This window comes from Doryrhamphus excisus, linkage group LG12 (assembly GCF_037039965.1).
Source record: "Doryrhamphus excisus strain RoL-2023G ecotype Guam linkage group LG12, RoL_Dexc_Guam_v1.1, whole genome shotgun sequence".
NCBI classification, from domain to species: domain Eukaryota; kingdom Metazoa; phylum Chordata; class Actinopteri; order Syngnathiformes; family Syngnathidae; genus Doryrhamphus; species Doryrhamphus excisus.
Window position 1 is genome coordinate 13,040,789 of NC_136368.1, and position 11,848 is coordinate 13,052,636.

At 40.9% G+C, this 11,848-nt stretch overlaps 2 protein-coding genes across 5 annotated transcripts; both read right to left on the minus strand.

Moving 5' to 3' along the window:
• Positions 1–816: 816 nt before the first annotated feature.
• Positions 817–4,432, minus strand: c9h2orf80 (chromosome 9 C2orf80 homolog). Its single transcript, XM_078795415.1, has 8 exons — positions 4,392–4,432; positions 4,249–4,330; positions 3,345–3,427; positions 3,139–3,232; positions 2,606–2,683; positions 1,202–1,289; positions 886–1,079; positions 817–846 (listed from the first exon to the last, which is right to left on the minus strand). Exons 1-8 carry the CDS (start codon positions 4,430–4,432, stop codon positions 817–819), a joined length of 690 nt encoding a protein of 229 aa, XP_078651541.1.
• Positions 4,433–4,605: 173 nt separating this feature from the next.
• Positions 4,606–11,815, minus strand: sgo2 (shugoshin 2). Of its 4 annotated transcripts, none has more exons than XM_078795325.1 (9): positions 11,748–11,815; positions 11,222–11,346; positions 10,975–11,150; positions 10,104–10,178; positions 9,475–9,542; positions 8,990–9,117; positions 6,630–8,360; positions 5,085–5,154; positions 4,606–4,995 (listed from the first exon to the last, which is right to left on the minus strand). In XM_078795325.1, the coding sequence occupies exons 2-9, from the start codon at positions 11,304–11,306 to the stop codon at positions 4,893–4,895; spliced, it is 2,436 nt and encodes an 811-aa protein (XP_078651451.1). In that variant the 5' UTR covers positions 11,307–11,346; positions 11,748–11,815; the 3' UTR covers positions 4,606–4,892. The 4 variants fall into 4 exon arrangements, with proteins under 4 accessions (XP_078651451.1, XP_078651450.1, XP_057938095.2 ...); XM_078795324.1 differs by having other exon boundaries at positions 5,085–5,196; XM_058082112.2 differs by having other exon boundaries at positions 5,085–5,199.
• Positions 11,816–11,848: the final 33 nt, after the last annotated feature.

Consider the following 11,848-nt stretch of genomic DNA (forward strand, 5'->3'; position numbering starts at 1 on the left):
AGAGTAACAAAACTGTTCTGGTTGTCAATCCCGTCCTTGTTGCTTGGCAGATTTCATGGGGCACAATCATAACAGCCCCAGTCGCCAAAATTAAACGCAAACTAAATTAAATTAGGCCCGAAACAACACCATAATATAGGATTACAACCACATGCTTATTTGTCAATAGTTGTTTTGAATGATCCATCACCAATAAATACGTAAATAAAAATATCTAAAGATTTCCATATAATCAGAAATAGTTGTACCGTATATGACAATACAACTAATAATACTACTAAGAGGATAATGTAGGAAAACCCTTACCTTGCTCTCTATCCTGTAGTGAGTCACACAGCCTCAAAGTATGTTTTAATAAGAGTATGCTATTTATAGCAGCTCTCATTGAAAGGCTTTACAACTTCAGCTGGAGAAACATTCTGGATCCAATGGAGAGAAACAAAGTGCATATGAATCATCAATGCACATCAATCAACAGCAGGCAAATTAATGACCACATTATTCATTGATGGACCTGGCAACTCGTTATACTGTACAACACTTTAACAATGATGTGGCATGCATGAGAAAATGGAAAGGGAGCTCTTGCTCTTTTTGACAGTATGGTGATTTATTATTAAGTATATTGCACAACACAGCAGAACCACTGCTGTAATAACAATAAGGTAGCAAACTACTCAGTCAAAATTCATAGCGCTGAGTTCATTGGAAAACAACAATACGGCAAGCGTTACAACCCAGCAACTATAGGAGAATCAATTGTTCAAGTACATTCCTTGGATTTTATGCATGGACATTTTGTTTGTGGTGACCCTCTTAGCGCTCCTCGTAACCATCATTGCTGGCCTGAGGTCAAAACAGAGTGAAAGAGAATTGGAGGGTTACATCCTCTAGGTGGCAGCACAGAGTCCAAATGGATTCTCTTTTGTAATAAAGTAAGATACTGGGATTTATTTTGCTACTCACGCTGAGGAAGGAACAGGAGGAAGAGGAGAGGGATGAAGAGGATGGCGATCGACGTCGTCTGCTGGGAGCTCCGGCCTTCGTCTTCTCAGACAGCCATCGTTTCAACGTTTCATCTACAGAAGAGGCCAATGTTGTCAACTAAACAGCATGGTGGTAGGTGACCACGTTACGTCACAATACAACCAATGTTGTAATAACCATAAGCAGCACACTACACACTATTTCTAGACTCAACTGTGTCTCCTAGAGTGTCGGACAGCCTTGTAGGAGCTCAGCATGGCCAACGGATGGCAGGAGAGTGTGAAGGGACACACGATTGAAGCCTGCAGTAATGGAAACATTTATTTATTTATTTCAGGAGTGTCCAATCCTTTTCCACCGAGGGCCACATAGTCAAAAAAGCAAGTATATATGTCAGTTTCATTTATTTTGTTGTGTTTTTGAAAAAAGCTATTAAAAAAAACATACAGTAAACTCTTATTTATTGAGATTAGTTGGTTCCAGGGCTGCACGGGTGGTCAGTGGTTAGCACGCAGACCTCACAGCTAGGAGACCAGGGTTCAATTGCACCCTCGGCCATCTCTGTGTGGAGTTTGCATGTTCTCCCCGTGCATGCGTGGGTTTTCTCCGGGTACTCCGGTTTCCTCCCACATTCCAAAAACATGCTAGGTTAATTGGCGACTCCAAATTGTCCATAGGTATGAATGTGAGTGTGAATGGTTGTTTGTCTATATGTGCCCTGTGATTGGCTGGCGACCAGTCCAGGGTGTACCCCGCCTCACACCCGAAGACAGTTGGGATAGGCTCCAGCACCCCCATGACCCTCATGAAGATAAGTGGTAGAAAATGAATGAATGAATGAATAGTTGATTCCATGTTAAGTGAAATAAAGTTTGATTCCTCATTTATAAATATAATATTTTTGTAGTTAGAGAACCCAACCTGTTCACAGCCTTCCAAATATGTTTTTTCAAACATTAGACCCTTCTACACATGAAATAACACCACTTATAGTCACCTTTACACTCATATTACCCAATATAGTAGACATAAGAGTAAATGAGCCTTTTAAGACATAAATAAGACTAATTTATCTCATTTATCTGATTATTGTGTCTATTGTAAGATAATAAAAGGCCTGTTGTTCCAGTGATCAAGTCTGATTGTGTGTGACTGACAACTAGTGACCAGGGAAGAACTACAATACTACAGGATGATTGAAAAGGAACTCCCCGTTTTTAAATATTAAAAGAAGACATGCTCCAGTTGATGCTAAGACGATCAAGAATGGCACGCCATTTTAAGCTCCTTTTGAGCAGAGTTTGTACACAATGAAAGGAGAGTCCACTTTCCCTTGCTGCTTGTCCAATTGACTAAGTAAACATGAGGAGCAAACATTTTGTGAACAACTTGGACTACTTCCACATCACTGGAATTGGAAGGATGACCTTCTTCCACAGATCCTGTAGCAATGACGTGGAGTCAGCTTGAACATGTCTTCCTTTAACGGTCCTCCATCATTGCACTTGAACAACAGACCTCCAAACTTTGTAACGTGTAAAGTGTAGGCTGCAAATGACCCCTATGGTGCACTTTGGACATCCTTGGTTTAATGAATGAATGAAAAAAAACCTGTTACCTTAGAGTGCGGGTCTGGGAACGAGGCAGCTGGTTTGCACCTGTACAAAGCCAAGATGTCCTCCACTGGCAGGCTGCTCTGGAAGGCAACACGGGACTCGTGTTATTGGTTTGTAGGCATACCCAGTGAATAATGACAAATGTTTAATATTATTTAGGACTATTTAAGTATTTATTTAGGCTGCACGGCGACCGAGTGGTTAGCACGCATGCCTCACAGCTAGGAGATCTGAGTTAAATTCCACCCTGTGCCATCTCTGTGTAGAGTTTGCATGTTCTCCCCGTGCATGCGTGGGTTTTCTCCGGGTACTCCGGTTTCCTCCCACATTCCAAAAACATGCTAGGTTAATTGGCGACTCCAAATTGTCCATAGGTATGAATGTGAGTGTGAATGGTTGTTTGTCTATATGTGCCCTGTGATTGGCTGACCACCAGTAAGTACAGGGTGTACCCTGCTTCTCGCCCGAAGATGGCTGGGATAGGCTGCAGCACCCCCGAATAAGCGGTAGAAAATGAATGGGTGTGTATGCTTACCATAATGATGCCTGCAAAGGATGACAAGATCATGGCCTCCCGTTGCAAGCGATTGCGATAAAGTGCGGCGCTGACTGGAATGTGGCCCCGTCCACTGTGGCCGAGGGGAAATAAGTTCACGTTTACAACTCCAGGTGGAAGATGCTCAGGGAAATAAAGACTTTGCAGATACTGTAGTAGTTTTGATTAAAACGCTGATGTCGTACGTGAGGTCTCTGTCAAGGGTTTTCCGTCCAAGGTCTTTCTCCATCCTAAAAATAGCAACACTGATGGCAAGATCGTAGTGGGCCTGAAATACACACAATCCAAAACACAGCAAGACACAATTAGACAATTAGCAGTCATGTGTGGTGAGGTTCAGTCAAATTTCAGTCAAACTTAGTGTGCAGTGATGGCAGGTTGGCAGCAGCATCAATTTCAGTGATTTTTACTTCAGAAAATGTTAAAAATGACTTACATACATAAAATACATTGAGAATATAATTAAATGGTTTAATGTATCCTGGGTCTCCCCAGTCACTACACTGAAGGTAAAACTATACCCCAGATGCATTAAGTAGTATATAGGTCAGTTTTTCCTCATACATATTGTGGCTAACTATTGTTCCCTGTTTGTTTAATATCAGTTGATCAAGCCTATGCTAACATTTCAGACTACAAAATACAAATCTAAAATAAAAGTATAATTCGTTCTGATATGACATCAATATATATGTATAATATATAATAATGGGCTGTGAGTGGTTAGCACGCAGGCCTCACAGCAAGGAGACCCGAGTTCGATTCCAGCCTGTGCCATCTCTGTGTGGAGTTTGTATGTTCTCCCCGTGCATGTGTGGGTTTTCTCCGGGTACTCCGGTTTCCTCCCACATTCCAAAAACATGCTAGGTTAATTGGCGACTTAATTGTCCATAGGTATGAATGTGAGTGTGAATGGTTGTTTGTCTATATGTGCCCTGTGATTGGCTGGCGACCAGTCCAGGGTGTACCATGCCTCTCGCCCGAAGACAGCTGGGATAGGCTCCAGCACCCCCGTGAGGATAAGCGGTAGAAAATGAATGAATGAGTATATAATCATGTAAATTGTAATTAATAAAACACATTTTTTACCAAGTCATCCAGCACGGTTGAGCATCCTTTCCCAGTGGGATCAAATGAGTTCTCTCTCAGTTTCTGTCCAATGTATTCAGCCCTAGGATTTGGAAATCAAACATTAAAATCCATGGAGTCACGTTATAATTTCATGTACTTACAGGAGGACCTCAACATCTCTCTTCAGCTGCTGTGCCTCCATCTTGGCACAAATTATTTATAGCAGCTGCAGATGAAGGTGGCTAGTCGTGCTGAAAGATGCTAACAAAGTACAACGGGTACCAAAAAATATATTCAAAAAAAGAAGTCCATCAAAATTCCTGACGAATGTTTAATGAACACAAACATACAAACATTACCGTCTTAGGCAAAAAAAATCAACAAAAAGTATGCATGTGTACTTACCAGACAGTTCTACACAGGAAATAGAAAATGTTTACATGTTAGATAGGTTGTGTGTCCAGCAGGACTGGACTGAATGTGATGACCTTTCCAGGAGAGACAAAAGGCGACATCTCAGGTGAACAAAGTGAACTGAATCATTGATGATGGAACGACCTCTTGGCGGTCATGTTTACTAATAAACAAGAGTCCAATCTAAACAGCCATCAAAATAAATGTTTGAAACCACACATTTAATAAAAAAAGGTACGAGTTAAAAATCAGTCTTTAGACTTTCTCTGCCTCTTCTTCTTCTTCTCGTTTTTATAAACAGGAGAGCTCAGGAACATGGTGTCTGTAAATTTGTCTCCACGCCTTACTTTGCTGCAAAAAAAGACCAAGAAAAAGAAATTCCAATCTTTTTGCCAAAAAAAAAAAAAAAAATGGACGGCCATGAGGTAAGAGACACTCACCTGTTGAGGGCCGGCTCCTTGTAACTGACCACGCCCTTGTGGCGTCTGCTCCTGCCTTGGTTTTCCTGATCTGGAGTGGCAATGGTATTGGTGAGTGACATTAGGACTCGTCCTGCTGCAACACACAACACCAATTGCCTCACTCGAGTTGGACGTCATATTATTCTACTTCTGTGCAAAAATGAAGCGACCCCCGCCAGTATATTTTACACATGATGAACAAGTTATTATGAATCATTATCAGGAGTGAAAGATTATTACTGCCAAAAGCAACACTGTCACCGCCAACAGAACCAAGGCAGACTGCTGGGCGAATAAAGCGTGTAAATGTGTAAGTTAATATTGCTCATTATACTAACTACCCTACTAGTATTTTCATTTATCAACACTCAACATTGCACAACTTTGCCATATTAACACTTTTACATTAAAAAATAAACTGGAGCAACAATTGTCGTTTTCATTCATTCATTTTCTAGTGTATATGATCATATTTTACTGCTAAATACTGTATCTATTAGTTGCCACGAGGTGGCAGTGTTGTCGTATTTTGTGGTGACCAATAGATTGATGGCACAGAGTGCTTATTCCTCCTTCAAATATTGTAATAGTAAGGACAATTCATAATGCCGCCTACAGAGAACATACTAACTCCTTATTTCTAAAATCACAAATACTTAAACTTGATATAGTTAATCTTCAATCAGCTAAAATAATGCATAAGGCTAAAAATAACCAATGACTTAAAAATGTCATCCAATACTTCTCTACAAGAGAGGAGGAATATGATCTCATGGAAGAACTAAATTTCAAACACGTATATGCTAGGACTACGTTAAAAAGCCATAGCATTTCAGTATGTGGAATCTAACTATGGAATGGATTGAGTAAGGACCTCAAACAATGCACAATGATGAGCCAATTCAAGAAACAATACAAGCAGTTGATGTTTGCTAAATACAAGGATGAAGAGTCTTGAACCAGTCATGATGTGCTATACATATCACTATATTGACAGTTAATATGGTACCCATTATGTCATTGTATGGTCATATCAGTTCGGTACGTGACAAAAATTTTAAAAAAAATTAAAAAAACTTATTAGGAAAGCAGGAAGTGAACAAATGTAAAAGTTACTGATTGTAAAAGTACCAGATGGAGAGGCAGGATTTAATAAGCTTTGCTTCTTCCTACTCCTTTTGGACATGTGGAACTGTGAACTGATTATGTGATGCATTCAATTGTAATCTGATGCATGTTCAAGTGAAATAAAACCATTACCATAATATAAGAAAGCTAACAGGACTGCTGTGACATCTATGTCTACAAACATTGTTAATTAGTATTTCACACTGCAATTAATCAATGGCAACATTTTAAAGCGCATGCAGAGACACCGGTGGTTATTTGCTTTTATAGACCACGCACCCATTGACTATAGGAGACTTATAGGAGAATAGTTAATGGGAGCATGTCCTGTAAATATGAGTTGCAGATGATAACAATACAACATTTCAAGCTCCCTAAACTTCACAGTGCACTCACCTGGAGAAGATTCAGGTGTGATGGAGGGGATCTCCATTGTGACTCCGCGTCCGCCTGGTGATCGCCATTTTGGACTACAAGGCAAAGACTCCGGTTCCGTGTTGGCCATGGAGATGTTCAACCACACCGGTTGCTCATCAGTGATCAGGTCTCCAAGATGTTGACAAGCTGCTCCATCAGCCGTCTCGTCCGATGTTCTCGTGTAGCTCAGTGCAGCCCAATCTGGTTTCTTTTGCCTGGAGATGACAAACGTCTGTCTGGGATTTCTGGTGTCATCCAGCACAGGCAGTTTGGACACCTTTTGCAGCGGTTTAGAATTGCGAGCCTTCGTGGACTTTGACTTGGTCTGTTTGGACTTTGGTGCAAAGATGTCATCCTTTTCAGCATGCAGGTTGGCAGGATTATCCAGTAATGCAAATTCTTTGAAGAAAAGATCTTCTGTAGGATCCGGATGACAACCTACAACATCCGCTGGAGAAATATTGCTGTCATAGCAATGTTTCGTCTTGTGTTTCTTGTCCGCGGAGTAATCTCCACATTCATCCTCAACTCTCTTCCTCCTGGATCCACTTGTAACCTCTCTCCTTGCTTTTTGGGGCTTCTGAAACTCAGAGCCTGCAGCAAAGACCTCCTCCAGAGCTGGGATGTTGCCATGGTGTCCGCTGCCTTGCAAGTCCACCTGAAGGCTTTCCGAGACAGGTCTTCTGTCTCTGCTCAATTGATGTTCGGATTCCTGGGTGGTTCCTTCACAAGAAATGAAGTCATCGAGTAACTTTTCTGACTCCTCTCGAGCAAGTGCAGTGCGATCCACGGAGATTACAAATGTGCCTCTGCATCTTGTGTTGTGACGCCCTGCAGACATCGCAGCATTATTCAGTGGTTCGTTGGCAGTCGCCAACTCTCCAGGTGAAATTATACCGACTGTTTCCTGCTCGTCATGATCCCCCTTGGACCTGCCGCTCGCTGTGTCATGAGGTGACAACACCAGCCTTGTTACTGATGACAGCCTTTTACTTTGCTTCCTGGACCTCTTAGTAGTGATGGTGAATCTTTTTATTTCTGGGGACTCTTTCTCTGCAGTTAACTTCTCGCCTTCTTTGGATTTGGAAGAAAGGATGTCATTATTGGTGAAAAAATCATCCCAGGCACAACTGACCAAATCCACAGCATCCATCTTGGGCTTGGTGCTTTTCACCTTCTGATGGTCGCCACCTTTAGATTTTGTCATTTTAGGAATACGGGAGGTGGTTTCACTGCAAGATTTGGGTTTTCCTGACTGAGGAGGACTTACTTCAGTGTTTTTAGAGCCTTTAGATGCAAGGTTTTCTTTGTTTTTGTTCCTTGACGCTGCACTGTCCTCGAGATTTAACCCTCTCTTCTTGCGTTTTGATTTTACAGGTTTTTTTTCCACCGCTGTGTCAATGGCTATAATCTCAGCAGTGTTACTACAAGTTAACTCCATGGTTGAATTGAGAACCACAGTGTTTTCCTGTAGTTCTGCCTCCATTACCGAGACACAAGGAGGGATGACATCAGCGGAGTTTGTGGGCATTTCAGCCGCAGTGACATCTGACGATGTTTGACACAGGACAGATGATGTGTTGTCATCGTTGGACTGCGAGAACATAACTGGGAGCTTCTCCACGTAATTCCTTAAGGAGCTGGACGGGAGAGATGATTTCAATTGGAGGACTTCCTGATTTGATTGCTGTTTCTCGCTGTTGATCTTTCCTGCAGAGTTGTGGAAAATGATATAAATCACTATTGCCTAGGCTTTAAACACAATACTTTTACTATGTAAGGGCAAATGTATTGGGACATTCCACCAACAGGAAATGAAATATTAAGAACATACTGGACAGTTTCCACTTTTATGGGAAGACTTTCTTTAGAGTGTGTCTGTGGGAATTTCTTGTCTGAATCTGACATTGTGACCAGTTGGCTCGCAATTCATTAAATATATCATTATATATACACTCCAAATAAGTGTAGGAAATAATCTACAAAGTCAATGAAATTGCAGAAATACAGCAGAATCGAAGTGATACAAGCAAACTGGCAGTGGTATCAATGCTAAGTTTAAGCCCAGGCCAAGAGAGGGTAGGCCCTACCCGGTAGGGGGTAATCATACCCAAGAATGGTACAAATAGCAGAGTGTGACTTCGCCAAAGCTAGTTCAGACTGAGCGAACAGCGCTTCGAGGGGCTCGTGGCATCAACAATCAATCCAACCTTGTGCACTGGTGCACAGTCATAAAAAGAGCCTTCATAAAACAGTTTCAAAAGTGTTTGATAGAACAAATCAAACCCTGAGGTGTGACCCAATACTTTTGCCCATATGGTGTGGTGTTGCTTCCCAACCGTTGCAAATAGTTGAATTTTCGGATCTGGCGAGGACGCCCCAAGACATGTCATCCTTACAAAAGTCTGCTGGTGTTTCTGGACAGAGGTACACTGAATCCTTCACGACTTCCTGAAGAGCTGGAAGGCTGTGAGGAGGTTTAGGAAGAAGCCTCAGTCAGATTACAGTACAAAATACAGTACATCCCCATGTATCTATGGTTTGGCTTTTGCGACCCAGCATATTTGCAGAGGTCTTTGCTTTGCTTTAAATTGTAAAGAAATAGGTGTTTTTTGGTGCAGGGTAGTGTTTGTTTGTCTATAGTGTAAAAAAGTGCTCCAACTAAGTCCAGCAGAGGGCGCTGGCTCACAAGATTTTCCAGCAATTACTGAAGATGTTTTGACATGACACGGTATAATTGTTTCTTAGTGTGTAAAAATGAATTTAAAATCTGTACAACCAAAACTTTGATTGATATATAACACATATGGAAAATAAATTTCACCTTGCAACTAGTGGTTTGTTAAGATCATCAGCGAGGATGTTGTGGTCGTCAGATAGTTTGCAGACATCCTGTGGAAGATAAATACAGTCACATTATGTCCAAAATATATTTTCATTAATATATTGCATTGATTTTTAAAAAGTAGTCCTACTGTGTCTTATGTAGTCCAACATTATGACATTTTTGCAGAGCTGCAGGAAATTTTCTTGGATATTAATAAAGTATCTATCTGCTAATCTGCGTGAGGTCGCAGTGAAAAAAAAAGTATGTGCGAATGCAGCACAAAAACTAAAGATACTACTTCATTTTTAGGCAGCTAAACTGTATTTGTTTAAAACCCTGCTCTTAAATATCACACAACATGTCTTTTAAAGTTAATACCCCCAGGTCTGACTACGTCATGCACAAATATTATAGGAGACAACAAAACTTGGGAGTCTTGTCACGTTCTTTACATTTCAACCTTTAAAATTACTTATCCTGTGTGTTTCTTGCAGTAAAAATGTGCTGTATTTAGATCCCTTGGGGAGGGGGCGGGGTCTTTTTATAAGCATTGATATTGTTTGTGTTACTGGCAGAAATTCTGGTTACACAATACATTAACACAGAGCATTCAACTTTGTCCTTACGCTGTCATGGAATAATTCTGTCACCGTGTCCAAGTGATGCAGCGTGTTGCTGTGCAGATTCTTCAAGATGACAAGCTATGAGGGAATACAAAGTTAAAGAACGGTAAGCTTCTGGGCATTTTAGCACAGAAATGCAACACAGTGTACATCCACCATCCAATGCCATTAAAGTTGCACCATTTGAAGTTCAAACAGAATGGCTGTTTTGACAGATGAGGAAACACATGATGATAACCACGGAACAGGAAGTGGAACTTATTGCCACATGTAGAAAAGCGGTACACAAGCCTCTGTCCTGGCTACTCAGTACAATACGAAGCCAAAATGACCAAAGTGACAAAAGAAAAACCACAAAATCAGGCGTGTACAATTAAAGATTAATTAGACAAACCACCCAACACCCAACATGCATGCCTTCATGTCCCTAAACGTCTGCCGTACATCAGTTAATTGTGGAGAACAGAGTTTGGATAACTTATTTTTACCCTTGTACAACTAAGCTTCCCTTGCAGATCATAATTGATAATAATTGTATTTGTATGGCACATTTTGTCAATCTCAAAGTGCTACACAGTAAAAAACAGGTCAACCAGTGGGTACATTTTCTTTACTTTGTCTTATTATACACCAGTTAAGTCACTGTTTGTGCATACAAGTACAGTACAAGAATGTTAAGAATGGTAAAATGTTCTTAAAACACTGGCGGCACATGTATTGAAAGATTCTATGATGGGGACAGTTTGAACCCAAAATGGATTCATATTATTTCTATTGTTTCTTATGGAAAATGTGAGGATTGTGTTTGGCTTGAGATGTTTCACTGCACTTTTTAACTCCCATGTGTGTGTTTTAATACAAAATCTAAACCCACCAGTTTCCTGTGCTTGTACTTTCTGGTGGCCAGCTCAAAGCACAGCGACTCCACATGCTTCCTCAGGTTGACAATCTCCATCTCCAGCATCATGCTCCTCTGTTTCTCAGCCTGCAGGGCTAGGGCCAGGGCCTTGTTGTTGGTCTTCAGGGAGATCTTGAAGAAGGAGGAGGTGTCTGAGACAAACCAGTTAGTTTTAGGTATAAAATGAAGCACAATGAGTGAAAATGATATTGAAGAGACTCACTAAGCATCTTATGTTTGATCTTGGATGCTGTGGCTGAAGCTTGCTTAGAAACCTTGCCAGGCGTCATATTCCTTAAATGCAACATGACTGGCGTCCGCTTGCTTTACATTCACAAAAACAGTAACCTGAAAGACAACAAAACAGTGGTATATTCAGTAATTGTGCAGTGTAACTGGACAACAGAAATTCAAAAGGGTGCGTATTTTTTGTTCCAAATGGAAGATAGCGGTGGTATAACTGACGGTAACAATAGCATATATCTTCGACGGGTGTATTTAACAAGATTCAACGACAACCTTTGCTAAAGTGATGACTTTCGTAAATTCAGAGGTCAGATGTCAGCGTTATGATTAGCATTCGCTACCATCCTTCGAAACTCATTTAAATTAGCTCTTTTGTCTAACAAAATGTATTACATACTTAGGGGTTACGGGTCGTTTTCGAGTGGATTATCTTAATATGAAGCGAAAATTTTAACGACATACGAACTCGCAACAAACAAATAAGAATAGTTTTCCTAACATACCCGTCCTCCGTTTTATTTTTTTTGAAAACTAACACACTTCACCGCGCTTCCGGTTACAAGAATCGGCGGAGCCAATCTGAGAGGCGCCACAAATTATTTTG

What these genes read in the sequence shown, in the direction of transcription:
- c9h2orf80 (XM_078795415.1), bottom strand. Translation starts at nt 4,432, where the DNA reads ATGGAGGCACAGCAGCTGAAGAGAGATGTTGAGGTCCTCCT. An exon ending in CAACCGTGCTGGATGACTTG is followed by an intron (nt 3,428 to 4,248) that starts GTAAAAAATGTG and finishes TGTGTATTTCAG; the next exon opens with GCCCACTACGATCTTGCCAT. An exon ending in TCCCAGACCCGCACTCTAAG is followed by an intron (nt 1,290 to 2,605) that starts GTAACAGGTTTT and finishes CCATTACTGCAG; the next exon opens with GCTTCAATCGTGTGTCCCTT.
- sgo2 (XM_058082112.2), bottom strand. Translation starts at nt 11,306, where the DNA reads ATGTTGCATTTAAGGAATATGACGCCTGGCAAGGTTTCTAAGCAAGCT. An exon ending in CAGAATTATTCCATGACAGC is followed by an intron (nt 9,543 to 10,103) that starts GTAAGGACAAAG and finishes TATCTTCCACAG; the next exon opens with GATGTCTGCAAACTATCTGA. An exon ending in CACACCTGAATCTTCTCCAG is followed by an intron (nt 5,200 to 6,629) that starts GTGAGTGCACTG and finishes TGTGTGTTGCAG; the next exon opens with CAGGACGAGTCCTAATGTCA.